Below are 22,644 nucleotides of genomic sequence, written 5' to 3'. Positions count from 1 at the left end.
ATGCTTATTTGTTTAGTGTAACTAATTACTCAATTGTCATCGCCATAAGGGCATGAACTGTGATTACTAACATAAATTCCTGGGCTTAGATCAATACCTTGCATATAGACGGAATCAAAGATTCTTATTCCTTTTTACAAATTATAAAACGAAAGCTAAGAAAGCTACATTTCTTTCCCCAGGGCCCATGCCAGGTAAGTTATAAGAACTTGGTTTGAACCTATGTTTTCTGATTACAGACCCAGAGTTCTTGTCACCATAAGATGCCATTACTCCATTACTACTTGGTATCTAAATTGTAAGTAATACACACCTGCTGGTTAATAACTTCCAAGCGTGAGTCTTTCAAATGTGTCTTTAACCATTCTGTAGCTTGGGAAGAAGGGTCGATAAGAAATGGGCATACTCGACTCTAAATAAAAAAAAGAAAATTTATAAGCTTTCATTAAAGGAAAATCATTTCCTAAAAATTATTAAACAATTAATGAGTGAGTTTTTCTCTAAGGTTTTGAAGAACACAAATATAAAACTATAGTGAGGAAATGAAGGTTGTTTTTAGCTCCACTGGAGGCTAAATTAATAAATTTTATCAGAAATTAATATTAGGTTATTAAATTTAACCACAGTAAAGTTAGAATACAGTTTTATTTACAATAACACAGAAAATGTACATTAACAACACAGTAAGCAAGCATTCTAGTCCTAAGTAGATGCCATTTGCACTTCTCTTCTTGGTTTTAAAATACACAAGTCGTTCCCTAAACTTTAGATATTCTTTGGTTGAATAAACGAAGTAAGAGCTAATCATAAAAGTATTGCTGAAATAATCAGTGATATAATTATTTATATTTTAAGACTAATTTTTCTAACTATTACAAAAGGATTATCCTAGAAGAGAAAATTACATAAGATGATTGGTTAAGATCTAATGAACTATGAACTAAATTCATTACTTCACACCTTGTGCTAATTAAACTCTGAAACAAACATAAAATTAGAAAACTACATACACATGCCATTCAGAAAATGAAAGGAAGCCAATTATATATTTATATATCTTTACATATATACTTACTATATAAAGCCAATTATATATTTATGTATCTTTACATATATTTAAGTTGATCATATATCATAAATATATGATAAATTTTAAACCATCTAATAGTCATTGTTACCTAGCAAATCAGATTTAAATAACAACTGACCAAATTTTTCTTAAATTTTCACATTTATTTGAAAAACATAATTCAGTTACAGGATATAAGGATAAGATAACACATGAGGGTAACAGTGAAGTAAAGACTTAGAACTGGGGTAGTTCTAATAAGGACACGGATTTTTCCTTACTGGCATCTCAAGGGGGAGGGGGATGGTGGGATAACATGCCCTGGAGATCAACAGCATTTATCTGCAATGATGTTGAAAACTGCCAACACACGGTTATAATAAAGAGTTGACTGACTCTAAAACAGCTTTATTACTGTTTTAAAATTCTCTCTAAATATTGCAGCCTCTTTTTACCTGTATCCAGAGGGGACCACTAACACCACGAATCCCCCAGTGTTACCCCACTATATGATCTTCACCCAGCATCTAATTCTGGAGGCTTCACTTACTGCTCTACCACATACATGTGCAATTGCAAGCAAAATAACATGGCTAGTAAACCTCTTAAGTATTGCACACTAGGTTTTAGATGTCATTTTATGCTAGCATTCAATAGCAAACATTCCACAAGTAAACTAGATTTTGCTTAACTACAAAAATAATTATTTTAAATTTTAAAAAGTTCTTACCCATGATTTCAAGCCAATGATCTGAAGCAGTTAAAAAGAGAACAAGATAATGTTTCAAAAAATCATGTATTTAGCACAGAAAATATGCCTAAGAATTTCAAAGAATAGTTACAAGTTTGTGTTCATCTTATTTATACTTCTTCAGAGATACAGAGAAGACCTCTAAGGAATATTTTAGGTGTGTGTTCCATGATTAAATGTGGTCAAATTCTACATTTAACAAATTATAGATCCAAAAATACTGAGCTTTCATTCATTCATGCTATTCATTCATCTACCATATAATGCAGGGGATATAAAATTAACAAAATACATTCCCTCACCCTTACTGGCCACCATCCAATAAAGAAGCAAAAAATGAAAAATTTTTTTAAATCAAAGATAACTCAAAATTATATAAGTGGATCGTAAGTGAAGTTAAGGGAAGCTGTTAGGAAGCAATTCAAGTCAAACTAGATTTAAAAAGATAGGACTTAGCCAGGCAAAGAAGTTAAAAAATAAAAAGCAAATTTGGTCCAGACAACAGCATGATTGAGAGAAGAGTGAAAAGCCTGGGAGTATCTGGAAAACCACCAGTGACTTAGTATAGTTGGAGTAAAAAGTACAGGTATTTTTGAAATTTTATACATTGACTCTTTTGGCTTCTTGCAATAAATTATCAATATAAATAGTGATGGCCAAAAAAAAGTTTAGGCAAAGATGATGCATATAAAATGGTAGGAGTAATCAGAGGTCTTTCTGACCGTAAAGATCATGCCATGTTAAGGATAATGAAATTTTTCTTTGCAGGTAATGAGCTGTCACTGAAATATATTATTCAAGGAATTGTTATGATCAGATTAACATTTTAGGAGAATCAGTGCAATAACAATGAAGGAGCTGATACTGGGGGCAAGGAACCAACTGCTATTATGATATATTTACCACAACATGAGGTAGGCCTGAGTGAAGCCACTGGCAGCAGGCGTGGCTGCAACAGAATGAATTCAGGACACATTTGAGAGAGAGATTTGAGAAGACTGGCTGAGTAATTAACTGAATGAACAATTAAAGAGACATAGCTAAGAATGATTTGCAGTCTGCATTACTAGACCAAGACAGTGACATCTCCAGCGTTAGGAAACAGAAGAGAAGCAGGTTATAATAAGTCAGGGAGGAAGAGAAACAATTATTGGAGAACACAGCTACCTTTACCTAGCATGCATGCCCCAATCATGCATTTCTCACGGGATTATCAATCTTCCAGAACTGCATACAAGGGGTGAGCAAGTGATCCAAACTAATCAATAAGAAACTTTTGTTAAGGACTGACATAAATAATGGAAAGGATGGGAAGCGATATCTTTAGTCTGAGAACATAAACTGTGATAACGGTAAAACTCACAAGTCACCAATGTCTATCAATAACACATGGCAGAACCTATCTAAGAATAAATCCATCTAAGAATATCGAAGAATAAATCCATCTCTTAAGATGGAGGAAAGAGAGAGAGAGATGTCCTGGTAATATCATTTGAATCCTGAAGCTAGTTTTAAAAAGTTATATTTACACCTACAAATATGATTGCAAAGTGGATTTTGGCTCATGTAGTGTTAAGGGTATTGCTCGAAAATAGTGGAAATCAATGTACAAATCCTCCCATGATAGCAAATACAGCCCCTATTGATAGTACATAATGGAAGTGTGTGACAACATAATGTGTGTCATGGAGAACAATATCAACGGAAGAGTTGGCTAGAACAATTTGGGTCAAGCCTCCTACTGTAAAAAGGAACCTTTTGAACATCTCAGTTACTTTAAAGCATAAATTACTTTTTAAAAAGAAAATGTATTATATATACTTGGCCACTGATTCTAAACTTAAAAAAAAAAATTTTTTTAATGATTAAAGACAAAGTTTGAACTGCATACAAAAGTCCAGAAAATAATATCTAATAGGAAATTAGAACTACAGATCAGGAGCTCAGAACAGAAGTCAAACGCTAGAGACACATGATATCAATTTTAATTCTTCTCTTCTTGGGGGAAAAAAAGATTAGTTAGGGGACATTTTTGAAAGCGATTTTTTTCTTCCACTTTTACTGAGATATAATTGACAATCATGTGTAAGTTAAGATGTACAAAACAATGATTTCACTTACATGTATCATGAAAGATGGTCACAGTAAATTTAGTGAATATCCATAATATCATACAGGTGCAAAATAAAGAAATAGTTTTTTTTCCTTGCAATGAGAACTCTTAGGATTTCATCTCTAAGCAACTTTCATATATAATCTACAGCAGTGGTAATAATATTTATCATGTTGTACATAATGTTCCTAGTGCTTATTTATTTTATACTTGAAAGTTTGTACCTTCTGACTTTCATCCAATAAGAAAGAAACTACTTTAGAAACATTTATAAAACTACAACTTTATTTTTATTTTTAATAACCACAAGTGGGGTAAGGGTAGAAATATTTTGTAAATAGAACTAAAATTCATCTTTTGATAACATAAGGAGAATTACATTAATGGAAATAACATGAAATAAATAAGTTAAAACATATACAGAACCATAAACACATATCTCTCAAAGGCAATCTTACAGCACAGACTGGCTAGGCAGCAATGCTTGAATCTTGGCTTTACCTTTAGACAGCTCTGTGACCTTAAACAAGAAACTTAACAACTGACAAACAACTAATCTCAAAAATATACAAGCAACTCCTACAGCTCAACTCCAGAAAAATAAATGACCCAATCAAAAAAGGGCCAAAGAACTAAATAGACATTTCTCCAAAGAAGACATACAGATGGCTAACAAACACATGAAAAGATGCTCAACATCACTCATTATCAGAGAAATGCAAATCAAAACCACTATGAGGTACCATTTCATGTCAGTCAGAATGGCTGCAATCCATAAGTCTACAAGCAATAAATGCTGGAGAGGGTGTGGAAAAAAGGGAACCCTCTTACACTGCTGGTGGGAATGCAAACTAGTACAGCCACTCTGGAGAACAGTGTGGAGATTCCTTAAAAAACTGGAAATAAAACTACCTTATGATCCAGCAATCCCACTGCTGGGCATACACACTGAGGAAACCAGAAGGGAAAGAGACACGTGTACCCCAATGTTCATCGCAGCACTGTTTATAATAGCCAGGACATGGAAGCAACCTAGAAGTCCATCAGCAGATGAATGGAGAAGAAAGCTGTGGTACATATACACAATGGAGTATTACTCAGCCATTAAAAAGAATACATTTGAATCAGTTCTAATGAGGTGGATGAAACTGGAGCTTATTATACAGAGTGAAGTAAGCCAGAAAGAAAAACACCAATACAGTATACTAACGCATATATATGGAATTTAGAAAGATGGTAACAATAACCCTGTGTACGAGACAGCAAAAGAGACACTGATGTATAGAACAGTCTTATGGACTCTGTGGGAGAGGGAAAGGGTGGGAAGATTTGGGAGAATGGCATTGAAGCATGTATACTATCATGTATGAAACGAGTCACCAGTCCAGGTTCGATGCACAATACTGGATGCTTGGGGCTGGTGCACTGGGATGACCCAGAGGGATGGTATGGGGAGGGAGGAGGGAGGAGGGTTCAGGATGGGGAACACATGTATACCTGTGGCGGATTCATTTCGGTATTTGGCAAAACTAACACAATATTGTAAAGTTTAAAAATAAAATAAAATTAAAAAATAAATAAATAAAATTGTGTAAATTCAAAAAAAAAAAAAAAAGAAACTTAACCCTCCTGCATCTCAACTTCCTTATCTACAAAAGGATAATATGTGTACCTAAAGGACAGAAATGGTATGGACCTAACAGAAGCAGAAGATATTAAGAAGAGGTGGCAAGAATATACGGAGAAACTGTACAAAAAAGATCTTCATGACCCAGATAATCACGATGGTGTGATCACTCACCTAGAGCCAGACATCATGCAATGTGAAGTCAAGTGGGCCTTAGGAAGCATCACTATGAACAAAGCTGGTGGAGGTGATGGAATTCCAGCTGAGTATATCAAATACTAAAAGATGATGCTGTACTCAATATACAAGCAAATCTGAAGAACTCAGCAGTGGCCACAGGACTGGAAAAAGTCAGTTTCCATTCTAATCCCAAAGAAAGGCAATGCCAAAGAATGCTCAAACTACCACACAATTGCACTCATCTCACACACTAGCAAAGTAATGGTCAAAATTCTACAAGCCAGGCTTCAACAGTATGTGAACTGTGAACTTCCAGATGTTCAAGCTGGATTCAGAAAAGGCAGAGGAACCAGAGATCAAATTGCCAACATCCACTGGATCATCAAAAAAACAAGAGAGCTTCAGAAAAACACCTACTTCTGCTTTACTGACTATGCCAAAGCCTTGGACTGTGTGGATCACAGAAAACTGTGGAAAATTCTTAAAGAGAGGGAATACCACAACACCTGACCTGCCTCTTGAGAAATCTGTATGCAGGTCAAGAAGCAACAGTTACAAGTGGACATGGGAACAAACGACTGGTTGCAAATAGGGAAAGGAGTATGTCAAGGCTGAATACTGTGAGCCTGCTTATTTAACTTATATGCAGAGTACATCATGAGAAATGCTGGGCTGGATGAAGCACAAGATGGAATCAAGACTGCATGGAAAAATATCAATAACCCCAGATATGCAGATGACACCACATTTATGGCAGAAAGTGAAGAAGAACTAAAGCGCCTCTTGATGAAAGGGAAAGAGGAGAGTGAAAAAGTTGGCTTAAAACTCAACATTCTGAAAACTGAGGTCAGGCATCTGGTCTCACCACTTCATGGCAAATAGATGGAAACAGTGGAAACACTGACAGACTTTATTTTGGGGGACTCCAAAATCCCTGCAGACAGTCACTGCAGTCATGAAATTAAAAGACGCTTGCTCCTTGGAAGAAAAGTTATGGCCAACCTAGATAGCATATTAAAAAACAGAGACATTACTTTGCCAACAAAGGTTCATCTAGTCAAAGCTGTGGTTTTTCCAGTAGTCATATATAGATGTGATATTTGGACTATAAAGAAAGCTGAGCACCGAAGAATTGATGCTTTTGAAATATGATGTTGGAGAAGACTCTTGAGAGTTGCTTGGACTGCAAGGAGATCCAACCCGTCCATCCTAAAGGAAATCAGTCCTGAATATTCAATGGAAGGACTGATGTTGAAGCTGAAACTCCAATACTTTGGCCACCTGATGCAAAGAACTGACTAACAGGAAAAGACACTGATGCTGGGAAAAATTGAAAGCGGGAGAAGGAAGGGGACGACAGAGGATGAGATGGTTGGATGGCATCACCAACTCAATGACATGAGTTTGAGTAAACTTTGGGAGTTATTGATGACAGGGAGGCCTGGTGTGCTGCAGTACCTGGGGTCATAAAGAGTCAAAACGCGACTGAGTGACTGAAATGACTGACTGACTAAATAGGGTTGATTTGAAAATTAAATGAGTTAAGTATTTAAGTGCTTTACTTTTATTAATTTTTAAATAATAATATATGAACAAAATGGACTCCACACGTGGCTCAAAGGTAAAGAACCCTCCTGCCGATGCAGGAGACAGAGGAGATGCCACTTGGATCCCTGGATTTGGAGTATCAAAGGAAATGGCAACTCACTGCAGTATTCTTGCCTAGAAAATCCCATGAACAGAGGAGCCTGGCAGGCTATAGTTTATAGTGGCAAAGAGATGGAAACACCTGAGCAAACACAAGCAACACAGTATACGAAAGTGTTGATTATTATTATGTATCGGGGATTTAATGACAAAGGTTTGTCTCAATGTAATTTACAAGTCTATATTCTTTAGACTAATACCAAATTAGCTTGCATTTCCTCAACACGCAATAAATGGCAGGAGGGGAAAACATTCTCAGAAATGTGTAAGTGGTTTAAAGAAAACTAATTTGACACTGAACTGTCCATAAACAATAAAAAACAAATACCTAGTACATGTCTTCACAAGAAAAATTTACAATACTGTGAAATTTAAACCAAGAAAAATTTATAAACTGTGAAATTTAAATGAATCATATTTTCCATCTTCTTTCTGGATGCTCTTTACTCACATCTCTCCACAGTGTCTAATAGACATGTGCGTGCACGCTCAATCGCTCAGGCATGTCCTACTCTTGCAACCCCATAGACTGTAGCCACCAGGCTCCTCTGTCCACGAGATTCTCTAGGCAAGAACACTGGAGTGGGTTGCTATTTCCTTCTCCAGGGGATCTTCCCAACCCAGGGATCAAACCTGCATCTCCTACGTCTCCTGAACCAGCAGGCGGATTCTTTACCACCGTGCCACCTGGGTCTCATACTCTCCATTTATCCCCTGAGTTTCACAAAAGTAGGAAGATCATAAAATCATCCAAAACAAATTTTTTTAATAATTACATCAGGATAACAGATGTAAATCATAGTCCAAGCAATCCAGGACATATGGTCACCGTGACCAAATTCTTCCCCTGCTCATCAAGGACACAGTCATAGAAGCCTTCTGCTAATGTAACAGAACTAATGGCCTTTGTTACAAGGCCAGTGGTAGATAATTATTTGACTATTTCCTCACCCAGACAACACATGTACTTCAATAGTTAACTGAACACAAATATGAGAACTCCAAAGCACCCTTTGTGATAACACAAAGGAATAATTTTGAACATACAAGGCACAAATAAGTAGTTAGCTTATAAGTGATGGAGTGGCTACAGGCCTTGAAACTGGGAAAGAGTGCCCTAAGAAAAGAATCTCTGAAAAGCTTTTTTATAGTTAAATGATACTTAATTCATCACATCTTGTCATTTTTTCTCAGAAAATACTCCCAGAACCACATCTTGTGAACACTGAGACATCTAATTTCATATCACATGGTAATGTTAATGAGTAGATGTTACAGAATTGTGCTATCCAACCACACCCTCAACTACAACAGTTTATTTTAAACCTACTCCACTTTAGAACTCAGACAGAATGTTGAACACAATGGTAAGCTCATTTCAACAAAATAATTAATTAACTCTAACAAAATTTTCCAGACCACATCTTGTGAACACTGAGACATCTAATTTCATATCACATGGTAATGTTAATGAGTAGATGTTACAGAATTGTGCTATCCAACCACACCCTCAACTACAACAGTTTATGTTAAACCTACTCCACTTTAGAACTCAGACAGAATGTTGAACACAATGGTAAGCTCATTTCAACAAAATAATTAATTAACTCTAACAAAATTTTCCAGATGGTTTTGTTTTGTCATGCTGTTTTAGTCACTCAGTTGTGTCCAATTCTTTGTGACTCTGTGGACTGCAGCCCACCAGGCTCCTCTGTCAATGGGGATTCTCCAGGTAAGATATCCTGGAGATAAGGTAAGATACCCCCTCCAAGGTATCTACCCAACCTAGGGACTGAACCCAGGTCTCCTGCATTGCAGGCGGACTCTTTACCAGCTAAGCCACCAAGGAAGCCCAAGGATACTGGAGTGGGTAGCCTATCCCTTTTCCAGCGGAACCTCCTGACCCACTAATCAAACTAGGGTCTCCTGCATTTCAGACATATTCTTTACCAGCTGAGCTACCAGGGAAGCCCTTTGTTTTGTCAAATAAATGCGTATGTGCCTATAAGAAAGCTGGCAATATTAAATACAAAGTGTACTAAGCTTGTTATGAAAATTAATTTCAAAGACAATATTTACCAAATTCATCATGAAAGACAAATTCAGAAAAGAAAAGTAAATACTTTCACTTACTATTATTAGAAAAACAAAAACAATTGTGATAAATTTTTTTTAAAGGTCTCTGATTTCTTATGGAATAAGAAAGAAAAATCTTAATCTTTTAAAATCTTCAAACAACTGCTTTCTTGGAATACTGAAAATGAAGAAGCAACTATGAAACCTTGGGAAAAGAATACCAAACATGATAAAAAGTACTAGGCTATAATGAGTATATACACATTTAGAGTTCCAGATTTGTAATTCAAGTGTGAAAAATGATAAAAATGTTTAAAAAATAAAGCCAAATATAATTAAAAGAAGGTAAAATTGTTTACTATTTGTTCAGTGACTCTTATACTACTAGTAAGACTCCAATGTAATGAGTCAAAGTAGAGTCAGTTGATAGTTGAATAAAACAATAAATTACATGGGAATAAACAGGGACCCCAATATGAATCTTATAATAATATGACTTACACTCCCTAGGGAGAAGCATTTAGGATAAAGAAATGGTGTGTGGACAGAGAAAAGAGTTGTAGAGTAAAAGAAAATACTAGTAATATAAACTATTCAGATAAAAAGAATAGAAAAAAATGAAACATATTTTCAAGAGGCACAAGTTATCTTTCAAATTCTATATCAGAAAGGTAAATTAAATCAATGGTAAAAATTCAACTTCATACAAAGAAATGATTTGCTTCTACACAAGGTTTTGAATTTAGTTTTCATATTCACTGCTAACTGAGGTGTAATAGTTTCAATTCTAAATAATGACTTCTGGGGAACACATACTATAGAAAAGGAAAATTTTCCAAAATATGCACATGATCATCTTCAATTTATAACCCAAACTTACCTATCTTCATTCTGCATAACTTTGTTTATAAAACAAAATGAAATAAAAGTATAAAATTTTTTTTAAAATATACTTTAGATGGAAGAACTATACAGCAAAATAAATCAAGTATCCCTAAAATGTTTCTATTCATATTAGGAAGTTCAATTAATAATATTCAGGCATCAAAATAATACCATTTTAATATAAAATTTTATATGAAGGTAAAAATAAATTACACTAAAAATTGTAGAGTTGCTAACTGAATCATAAATGGGTTTTTGTTAGGAAAATATTTTTACTTTTAGGTAACTAAAGACTAACTGTGAAAGCTTAAGGATTTTAAGAAGTTACTTCCTGGAGCAAGCTTCAAAAGAAACATTTCTAATGAGAAAAGTTAAGTAGATTAATTACCTGTAAGATAACAAGAGCATTTTCTATGGAAAGGTCATCTGATGGTAGGCCCTCACTTTTCCAAATTAACTGTTCACTTTCAGTACAAAGAAATCTCCTCAGATCAAATTCTGAAAAATTAAAGATATCAGTCATACTTAATAATAATCTTGTGATTGATGAAAAGAGAATAAAACTATTTAAAATATACTCCAAGAAAAGTCCAATGATCATTCTTAATATTCAATCCATCCTTCTGCATTTAGTACCAGAAGTTAAAGAGAAAAAAAAAATTTAATGATGTAAAGAAATGAAACAACTGAATTAGTTTTCTTCTATTAAATAAATGTTTCACAACTATATTAATTTATAAAAAAAACACAAAATTCACAAAGAATTTTGGAATTCCTACATCTCATTTTACCATATGAAATCAGTGTAAAAATTAATAAATTTGTTTAACTGCATTCATACAATATCAAAATAATTCAGTGGTCTCAGTTTGAAAAGTGATTTTAGGGGGACAAGAGTTATCATAATAGATCGATTCTCAGAACATTCGTAGAATTTAGCAAATTAAGCACTTATGGTACCCATTAACTTACAGAAAGTTTTCCTAATCTTAAAAAAAGTAAAATGACAAAAATCAAAAGATATGCTTTTCATATACTGAAACTTCAAATTTATGATTTAACTAAATACAAACTTTCAAGACCAGTGAACTTGGTCCATGCTTCCAAACAGGTTTTTCTCAGACCCTCAGGAGCAGCAGAAAGATATGTAATAAAGGCAGCAGCTAGTTGAGCTCTTTTAGGAAGAGTAGCTAATTCTTCTGTGATCTCTGCAACCTGAAAAAGAGAGAGAGAGAGAGAGAGAGATGGATATGTCCTAAGAGGAAAAAAAAAAGCTTCAAAAATTCAAGCTTTGTTACTAGGAAAAAATCATTCATTGGTTTAAAGTAATTACCTATCTTAAATACAATTTTCAAAATGTAAAAATACCAGCAAGACCTTAGATCTTGCTGTGATATTAAAACAATGTATGATACAAGCATCTGAATGCAGAGTTCCAAAGAATAGCAAGGAGAGATAAGAAAGCCTTCCTCAGTGATCAATGCAAAGAAATAGAGGAAAACAACAGAATGGGAAAGACTAGGGATCTCTTCAAGAACATTAGAGATACCAAGGGAACATTTCATGCAAAGATGGGCTCGACAAAGGACAGAAATGGTATGGACCTAACAGAAGCAGAAGATATTAAGAAGAGGTGGCAGGAATACACAGAAGAACTGTACAAAAAGATCTTCATGACCAAGATAATCACGATGGTGTGGTCACTCACCTAGAGCCAGACATCCTGGAATGTGAAGTCAAGTGGGCCTTAGAAAGCATCACTACGAACAAAGCTGGTGGAGGTGATGGAATTCCAGTTGAGCTATTTCAAATCCTGAAAGATGATGCTGTGAAAGTGCTGCACTCAATATGCCAGCAAATTTGGAAAACTCAGCAGTGGCCACAGGACTGGAAAAGGTCAGTTTTCATTCCAATCCCAAAGAAAGACAATGCCAAAGAATGCTCAGACTACTGCACAATTGCACTCATATCATACACTAGCAAAGTGATGCTCAAAATTCTCCAAGCCAGGCTTCAGCAATACATGAACCGTGAACTTCCAGATGTTCAAGCTGGTTTCAGAAAAGGCAGAGGAACCAGAGATCAAATTGCCAACATCCGCTGGATCATCAAAAAAGCAAGAAGAGTTCCAGAAAAACATCTATTTCTGTTTGATTAACTATGCCAAAGCCTTTGACTGTGCGGATCACAATAAACTGTGTAAAATTCTGAAAGAGATGGGAATACCAGACCACCTGATCTTCCTCTTGAGAAACCTATATGCAGGTCAGGAAGCAACACTTAGAACTGGACATGGAACAACAGAATGGTTCTAAATAGGAAAAGGAGTACGTCAAGACTGTATATTGTCACCCTGCTTATTTGTACTCTGCTTATATGCAGAGTACATCATGAGAAACACTAGACTGGAAGAAGCACAGGCTGAAATCAAGATGGCCGGGAGAAATATCAATAACATCAGATACGCAGATGACACCACCCTTATGGCAGAAAGTGAAGAGGAACTAAAAAGCCTCTTGATGAAAGTGAAAGTGGAGAGTGAAAAAGTTGACTTAAAGCTCAACATTCAGAAAACGAAGATCATGGCATCTGGTCCCATCATTTCATGGGAAATAGATGGAGAAACAGTGTCAGACTTTATTTTTCTGGGCTCCAAAATCACTGCAGATGGTGACTGCAGCCATGAAATTAAAAGACGCTTACTCCTTGGAAGAAAAGTTATGACCAACCTAGACAGCATATTAAAAAGCAGAGTCATTACTTTGCCAACAAAGGTCCGTCTAGTCAAGGCTATGGTTTTTCCAGTGGTCATGTATAGATGTAAAAGTTGGACTGTGAAGAAAGCTGAGTGCCAAAAAATTGATGCTTTTGAACTGTGGTGTTGGAGAAGACTCTTGAGAGTCCCTTGGACTGCAAGGAGATCCAACCAGTCCATTCTGAAGGAGATCAGCCCTGAATATTCATTGGAAAGGACTGATGCTGAAGCTGAAACTCCAATACTTTGGCCACCTGATGCGAAGATCTGACTCATTTGAAAAGACCCTGATGCTGGCAAAGATTGAAGGTGGGTTTAGAAGGGGACGACAGAGGATGAGATGGTTGGATGTGTCACTGACTTGTTGGACCTGAGTTTGGAAAGCTCCAGGAGTTGGTAATGGACAGGGAGGCCTGGTGCGCTGCAGTCCGTGGGTTCGCAGAGTTAGACACGACTGAGTAACTGAACTGAACTGATCTCCCCTAACTAAAAGAGGAATGGGTTGCTTTGTCTAAAATCCACCCACATAAAGGTATTGCGCTTAAAGATTAATTCACAACAGGGCCATTAATCTAGATCATTTATCCTAAGCCGACTAAAAGTTAATGTATATTTTTCCTTTTCATTTTTGTTAGCAAATACATCATAGATTTCCTGTGTCTTAAACTATGCTTCTTTATGGCCATGGACTGTATCATGGGGTCGCAAAGAGTGCGGCAGGACTGAGGGACTTTCACTTCACTGCGTAACCGCAGACAAACCTGTGCATTCCATCTCCTGTGTTCTCTATCCAGCTGATTAATTAAGACTTCTGCAGCTTTAATTGTTTCTTGTGCTTTGCTTACTTCAGCTTCAAGTTTGGCAGCTTCTGAAGTCCTGCTCTGAAATCTATGAAAACATTAAAATTTAATTAAAGACAATTAGATTTAAGATAGATTTAATACATTATGCTTAGGTAGTAAAGTGAACTTTTATACTAGAATTTTAATTAACTATAATATTGATAATATTTGCATATAAAATATCATTAATATAATAGACATGATACCAATGCTTACATTTAAAGGGGAATATTCTCACAGGGCTGTGATATCCTGCTACATTATGTATAAACATCAATATGACATTCAAAGTTCCTGTCATAAGATTGATCTAATTTGTCTTTTCAGTTTTATTTGATTTTATTTAGTCCAGTAAAACTAGATGTCAACATCAGAAGAATTGTATATTCTCAAGCAATGCACTATCTTTCATCTGCCATGACTGTCAATGGGCTGTTCCATCATCCAGCTCCTTCCTTATACCTACCTCACCCCTCATTCTAACTCCCACAAATACACACCTATCAAAATTACAAATAAAATTTTAAAACTCACATCAAATATTCATCCCATTAGATATATTCTCTCCCTATGTGCCCAACTGCCAAAGTTTAAAACTTTTTATTTTCCTTAAAAATACTTGTACAAATTTATTATTTTACTAAATATAATAGCAGATTCCATATAATTTCTTAGTCCTTCAACAAATATATAAGTGCCTTCAAAATGCCGAGGACTGGGCTTCCCCGGCGGCCCAGTGGTTGAGAATCTGCCTGCCGATGCAGGCGACACAGGTTCAGTCCCTGGTCCAGGAAGACCCCACATGCTGGGAGGCAACTAACCCTGGGCACCACAACTGCTGAGGTCCACACACTCTAGAGCCCACAGGCCGCAAACACATCACAACTAGAGAGCAGCCCGTGCTGGCTGCAACTGGAGAATCCCACGGATAGCTACAGAGACCCAGCCCGGCCACAGATAAATAATACATAAAAGAAAACACACAGGACTGTGCTGATTCCAGGAACAGTTCAGAATAAGTGCTATAATCCTCTTTTTATAAATATGGAGACTTGGATCCAAACAGATTATTGCACAGGTCCTGCCAGTAGTAAGTAGAGGACCTAAAATTCACATATGGGTATGCTATTAAGTTGCAGGCCCTCTATTCTTTATTGCCTCTCTAAGTGCCCTGTTCTTCCCTCCCCCAGAAATAAGACTCTAGGAGTCACTTGTCCAATATGGCAGCCATATGTGGCTATCTAAATTTAAATTAATTAAAATTAAAAATCCAGTTCCTCAGTCATATTATCCACAGTCCTCAATCATATTATTCTGGAGGTTTTCATAATAATCCTCCCAAAATACAAGTAATATGATGCAGTGACTAAGAAAAGGAACTTAAAGGAGTCAGACAAATATAGGATCTAATGCTTGCTTAGTCATTTACTACTTGTTCAACTTAAGCAAACCTTTCTAATCTTTAGCGTTCTAATCGCAAATTATGTAAGAATATCCACCTCTCAATATTGTTCTAGATGCTAAAAACATGTATATGTAAAGTGCCTAGGACAACATCTGACACGTGCAAAGGGCTAACAAATGGAGTTAAAACACTGGTACTATAAGCTAACTACTCAATAAATATTTGATAATCACTTTAGTATGATTAAGTACTGATTCTGAGCATGTAATATTGAAAAGAACATATAATTTTCCTTATCCTGCTCTAATTAATTGGGGCTTCCCTGGTGGTTCAAACGGTAAAGCATCTGCCTGCAATGCGGGAGACCCGGATGTGATCCCTGGGTCAGGAAGATCCCCTGGAGAAGGCAATGGCAATCCACTCCAGCACTCCTGCCTGGAAAATCCTGTGGACAGAGGAGCCTGATAGGCTACAGTCCATGGGGTCGCAAAGAGTCAGACACTACTGAGCGACTTCACTTTCACTTTCACTCTAATTATATACCAGGAGGGAAATTATGTGATTTAATATCTATATGTCTAATACAAAAACATTCAGGAATATTAAAAACATTGAATTTATAGCTTTCACTATAGCTTTAATTTATGTATATTAAGTAAATATGTATAAATGTAAATAGAGATGATTGTTTCCTGACTATATATAGAAAAAAAAATTAATAGATTTTAGTCTAATGGAACTTTTTCTTGGTACAATAATGTGTATTTCTTCCATAAGAAAAAAAGGAAATGTAATACATGACTTAAAGAAAGTAGCAAGTGATAACATATGCTATAGTTAATGACACGTTCTCCAGTTTTCCAATCTTTAAAATTCTTAAATGAAAATGTTTCCATATTTGTAAGTCCCATACCAGTATTTTTTCTGTCCTATATTAAAAACAATCACAGGAACAAAGAGGTACATGAGGGCTTTAAGATTAATGCCTTTTATAAACAGTTTTTAGATTTGAGTATATTTACATGAAGGAATATTTTTAATATCAAAAAGAGCAAAACTAAAAAGATAAAACATTTTTAACACGATCATGTACCATTCACAATTCTAGACTATGGAATAAGTAGTACTGTAGCATCATCTGCAATACAGAAGTCTAAAATGCTGAGGTCAAATTAATAAAGAAGTAGGAATACCAAATGTAAACACTTCCAGCATTAACACAGTACATTCACTTCTTCCTGCTCAGTTTTCCATTGCTTAGAAATATACACAGTGATAGCTATACAAATGGAAACTTATAATATTTTTGTTCTCATTAAACTTTTTAAAAGGAATACACTATTATTTTATATCATTCACCATTTTAAAGTGATAAATCAAAAAATTAATATATTAATTATAACAGTTTTTTAAAACTTAAGTATCAACTGTGGTAGGTTTTCAAATACTCAAAATATATTTCAAAACTTAACTTACTTTTCTTTGAGTTCTGATACTTTCTGACCAACAGAATTAAGAAGTTCTTCTAGTTTCCGTTTTCTATCTTCAGTTTTCCGCAAATTTCTAAAATATAATTCAATTTCATAGAAGTCACTCTAGTTATCAACAAAAAGCAGGAACAGCACTGTAAAATATAATCTTGCAGTAAACAAATGACAATGAAAATTGTCAATAATTCACTAATTTTAATACTTTCATTTAGAATTTTATTTGAAAAGCAATGCTAAAATTAAAAGTGTATTCTCTGACCTAACCACATCACTTCCAGGAATCTACATTTTAAAACGCTTGTGCAAACAGATTTCTGGATAAAAATGGCTGGATGGCATCACCAACTCGATGCACGTGAGTTTGGGTGAACTCCGGAAGTTGGTGATGGACAGGGAGGCCTGGCGTGCCTGCGATTCATGGGGTCGCAAAGAGTAGGACAGGACTGACCGACTGAACTGAAGAGAATGTTAAAATGAACACAGATTCCAAATATGTTTTAGCTTCTGATAGACTGTGGATAAGTATGTGACACAAAAACAGAAAAGAAAAAAATCAACTGAAAAAAAAAGGCAATTATTAAGAATAACAAATAGTATACAAGAAAGGAAATATACTCACAAAATAGTATTTAAGTTATAAAAATAATTAATCACAATAATATAAACAGTATGATTTGACATGAAAATTTCATGTATTATATTAAGAAAAATAAGAGACTTATTTAAGCAGCTAATATCTTCTTGTCTAGAGTAAGAAAGAAAATACCAAAAATTGAACAATGAAGAAAATGACATACTTCTTAGTTCACATTCAGAACAAATGAGAAAATATAACACTAACTCAGTAGCAAATTGAAAGTTTAAGCCCCTAAAGTCATTAAATTTTTCCCACACCTGCCAGATAATATTTTAGAAAATATATGCTAAAAATTTTCAAAAACTTAGAGAAAAACGATGTATTAGCACTAAATTTCTAGACAGCTCTTCAAGAACATTAGAGATACCAAAGGAACATTTCATGCAAAGAAAGGCTCTTTATTTCCTGCAAACGAATGACAGAAATGGTATGGACCTAACAGAAGCAGAAGATATTAAGAAGAGGTAGCAAGAATACATAGAAGAACTAAGCAAAAAAGATCTTCATGACCCAGATAATCACGATGGTGTGATCACTGACCTAGAGCCAGACATCCTGGAATATGAAGTCAAGTGGGCCTTAGGAAGCATCACTACAGACAAAGCTAACGGAGGCAATGGAATTCCAGCTGAGCTATTTCAAATTCTAAAAGACGATGCTGTGAAAGTGCTGCACTCAATATGACAGCTAATTTGGAAAACTCAGCAGTGGCCACAGGACTGGAAAAGGTCAGTTTTCATTCCAATCCCAAAGAAAGACAATGCCAAAGAATGCTCAGACTACTGCACAATTGCACTCATATCATACACTAGCAAAGTGATGCTCAAAATTCTCCAAGCCAGGCTTCAGCATTTGACCATAAAGAAAGCTGAGGGCTGAAGAACTGATGCTCTTGAACTGTGGTGTTGGAGAAGACTCTTGAGAGTCCCTTGGACTGCAAGGAGATCCAACCAGTCCACTCTAAAGAAAATAAGTCCTGATATTCATTGGAAAGACTGATGCTGAAGCTAAAACTCCAATACTTTGGCCACCTGATGCAAAGAACTAACTCATTTGAAAAGACCCTGATGCTGGGAAAGACTGAAGGTGGGAAGAGAAGGGGACGACAGAGGATGAGATGGTTGAGTGGCATCACCTCCTCAATGGACATGAGTTTGAGTAAGCTCCGGGAATTGGTGATGGACAGGCAGCCTGGTATGCTGCAGTCCATGGGGTTGCAAAGAGTGGGACACTATTGAGTGACTGAACTGAACTGAAATTTCTAGAATTTACTTTTTGTACCTGAACTTTACAAAATAAAGTATTCCTTTACAAAATTTTGCTCTTGCTAAAGGAAATTCTCCCACTTTATCTATCCAACAACTTAGTAGTAGGAAGAAAATGAGTTCATTCTGCTATCCATCTTTTAATTGCTTTTTCTTCATATTTTTGGTCTGTTTAACTCTTCACTTATTCATTTTTTTTCCTTTTTCTCTAATGATAAACAGTAACAACACTGTGTTCCTTTCAAGTGTACAGCACAGTGATGTCTCTAATGATATACAGCTAAAATACTGTGTTACTTTCAGGTGTATAGCACAGTGATCCAGTTATTTTTTGCAAATTATATTCCATTTTAGTTTACACGATATTGAATAAAATGTCCTGTGCTATATAATAGAACCGTTTGCTTGCCTATTTTATGTATGATTGTTTGTCTCTTAATAATGTACTCCTCATCTGTAAATAGTGCTGCACCCCAGTGCAGTAACAGGACCAGACACGTGATCCTACATGATCCTACATGCATCTGGTCCTGTGCTTATAGGATACGTGTGGCATGTTTCTACATGTTTCTATTGCATGGCAATAGAAAGGGAGAAGGTGGAAATGGTGACAGATTTCCTCTTCTTGGGCTCTAACATCACTGCAGATGGTGACTGCAGCCGTGAAATCAGACGATGTCACAGCTCCTGCAATGAGAAACCTAGACAGAGTATTGAAACGCAGAGACATTACTCTGCCGACAAAGGTCTGCAGAGTCAAGGCTATGGTCCTCCCAGTGGTCACGTACAGCTGTGAGAGCTGGACCATAAAGAAGGAGGAGCACCAAAGAATTGATACCTTTGAACTCTGGTGCTGGAGAAGACTCCTGAAAGTCCCTTGGACAGCAAGATCAAACCAGTCAATCTTAAGGGAGATCAACCCTGAATACTTGTTGGAAGGACTGATGCTGAAGTTGAAGCTCCAATATTTTGGTCATCTGATGTGAACAGACGACTCACTGGAAAAGTCCCTGACGCTGCGAAAGATTGAGGCAGAAGAAGAGGGTGCCAGAGGATGAGATGACTGGATGGTGTCGCTGATGCAACAGATACGAACTTGGGGAGACTTCAGGAGAAAACGAGGGACAGGGAGGCCTGGAGCGCTGCAGGCCATGTGGTCACAAAGCATGGGACATGACTGGGCTACTGATAAACAACAACCCAATTATGTACAGATCTTTCTCGCAAGTTTTGTTATCTAGCTCTTCTGCCATTTTCTAATTAGTTTTTCATGATAATAGTTCCACGTGGAGATGTGGTTTTGATGTGTCTGTGGTTTAGATGAGGTGAACTCTACATTCTCCACTCCATTATCTGGATCTACATTCTTAATTTGTATTTAAATGACTCAGTGTTGTCAGCTGCCTTTTTAGATACAGACAATAAATAAATCCTAATAATATGTCATCAATTGATGAAAATGAAGGTTAGGGTTGTTTATATTTTATATTTAACTTACGATTCTAATCCTGCCTGTTCCGTTTCCAAAGGCTGAATTCGTTCCAAGACATGGGAGTACTGGACATTGGCTTTAACCCAGGCAGCTAAGGGAGCAGCTGCAGTACTGGCACGCTTAGCATTCTGAAAAACACATCAGAGATTATCCCACATCCTAACTTCATTTGAAATAAAGGTAAGGTTAATTCCAGTGTATTTTCTTTAAGCATCTGTTTAATAATTTAACCCAAATAATGAAGTTTTGGGTTTACAGCAAAAATAAAAATAAAGTGAACTGCTGTTTTGATTAAGTAAAAAATATATAAACTATTTTTCCTTAAGAACAAATCTTTTTGAACCACATACAATCTTTAATACAACTCTATCATTCTATTGACATAAATAATTATTAGCCACATTTGTAATGAATACATGTGCCATCCACAACAATCTTCAAGCTCCATTTCTTTCTCTTCAATACAAAGAATAGATCTTTATTAGATAAAACCACTGCTGAAACAACTGCTATCGGCATCAAGAAGTACATGACGTTTTGAATAAAAGATCTAAAAAAGACAAGAATCATGAAATTTAAACTGTTTCCTGAATTAGATATAAGCATTCCAACAGAGAGATGTGTTATTATATGACTAATATACAAGAAGAAATAAAAGCATACAGGCAAATTGGAAGTTATGACTGTTTAGGAACTTACCGATGAGAGCAGATCGTAAGACTCAAACACCACCTGAGATAATAAACCTGTCTCCAACCCTCTAGATTCTAGTTTACCCAATTCTTCTGGCAAATACTTCCCAGCTATAACAGCTACAACTTATTATAAAAAACTTTTACTTTTTTAAATAAACTAAAAAACAAATAATGTAAACCATCACATTTTGACAAGAAGAATATAACAAGAGTATGGAAACAGAATTTAAGGTATCTGTTAAAATTACCTTTGGATCAAAAGATCCTTTATTTTTAAAAAGAAGTTCTTCAACACTCTCTCTTATTTCCTTTGGAATATTTCGTGCATCAAAGGTTGCTATGTCTTCTCGCACCCCTCTCTTTGCAAGGAAGCTAGAAATAAAGCATATTATTAATTCAAATGAGGCTAAATATAGTTTGCTATTTTTAACAAAAATATCAATTTAAGAGTGGTATATACAATACTTTCAATCTATTAGTTAACCACAGAACAGAGTAATTTTAAAGTACTTAAGTTTCTAAAGTAACATTATTTCATCAGTTTTTATAGACAAGGAGCTCCAGAAAGATGCACAACAGTTTTTCTAAGGTTCTGTGAATACACTGAAGCAATACAATGAAGGAATTATAACACTGAACTCCATCCACATCCCTTTATGTGAACTCCTGAGTAATTAATACATTATAGGATATGCAAGAAAATATTCTGACTCCTTTATAAGAAAGATATTTTACGTGCTCTCTCAATTTAAATCTCCTCCCCCATTTCAGACTGAAAAAGAACTCTACTATCAGAATGAATACCAGCACAAACTATAATGCCATTGCTATACTGTGAAATCTAAAGCTCCACATTATATACTGAGTTAACAGTCAGCCTTTTCTCCTCTGGTTTACATCCCTTTTATATTTTCATGGGGCTCTCACTTGCTCTCTGTGTCTCTCTGCCTCTGCCAAGAGTGAAAAACTCTTTGAGAACAGTGACTATATTTTCTTCATCAGTACACCACAGTAAATACATTACTCTGTACCAAGTAAGGACTAAATCAATATTTATGTTTATTAAGATGTTCTTAAACACTTGAAGGCATTCGTCTTCTCCTTTGACACTTTTAACAATCACTTATAGTGGAAGGAAAATATAGTTCTTGAAATATGATTACATAGACCATCCTGAAATATTAGGGGAAAGTGTGTAATCCCGTACTTAGATGAAGTTCAGTTTGAGAAACAATATAAGACATAATAAAAATCTGAAAGAATGTATAATTTATGCATAAAGTAACATTTTTCACAAATTCAAAAACTTACCTTTTCATGCTCACCCAAGATGTGTCAAAGATACCCATTAATCTCAAAACGCCTTCAAGAATGTCTCTGATTACATCAGGAGGCATACGCAGGGAACGGATTTCTGAAAGAGATTCTGGCTTAATGTTTCCAACTGCTAGTTTAGCTTCATTGACTAGAGGCTAGAAGACAAAAAGGGTATTTATACATTCAAAAATATATATGGAAATATACTAACTCTTTACAAATTATCTAATATTGCCATTTTATTTAAAATAACCAGTTATTAATACCCTTTCTCTTCCAATATAAAAATGCTCTAAAACACACAAAGTACAAAATGTTCAAGTGGGGAAAGCTAGAGT

At 35.5% G+C, this 22,644-nt stretch overlaps 1 protein-coding gene across 4 annotated transcripts in view; it reads right to left on the bottom strand.

Annotated features, from left to right (window-relative positions):
• DYNC2H1 (dynein cytoplasmic 2 heavy chain 1) overlaps positions 1-22,644 on the bottom strand; it is a 393,951-nt gene that overhangs the window by 224,014 nt on the left and 147,293 nt on the right. For 3 of the 4 annotated variants that reach the window (XM_027563956.1, XM_027563958.1, XM_027563959.1), the window contains 9 exons: positions 22,301-22,461; positions 21,238-21,361; positions 20,301-20,422; positions 16,887-16,973; positions 13,925-14,051; positions 11,482-11,623; positions 10,797-10,906; positions 1,800-1,820; positions 314-412 (listed from right to left, as the gene is read on the bottom strand). In XM_027563956.1, the coding sequence (XP_027419757.1) occupies positions 314-412; positions 1,800-1,820; positions 10,797-10,906; positions 11,482-11,623; positions 13,925-14,051; positions 16,887-16,973; positions 20,301-20,422; positions 21,238-21,361; positions 22,301-22,461 (993 nt within the window). The remainder of the gene's footprint in view (positions 1-313; positions 413-1,799; positions 1,821-10,796; positions 10,907-11,481; positions 11,624-13,924; positions 14,052-16,886; positions 16,974-20,300; positions 20,423-21,237; positions 21,362-22,300; positions 22,462-22,644) is intronic. The other variant, XM_027563957.1, reaches the window with a different exon arrangement.

This window comes from Bos indicus x Bos taurus, chromosome 15 (assembly GCF_003369695.1).
Source record: "Bos indicus x Bos taurus breed Angus x Brahman F1 hybrid chromosome 15, Bos_hybrid_MaternalHap_v2.0, whole genome shotgun sequence".
NCBI classification, from domain to species: domain Eukaryota; kingdom Metazoa; phylum Chordata; class Mammalia; order Artiodactyla; family Bovidae; genus Bos; species Bos indicus x Bos taurus.
The sequence above is the reverse complement of the archived record's forward strand: the minus strand, read 5'-3'. Positions and strand labels throughout refer to the sequence as shown.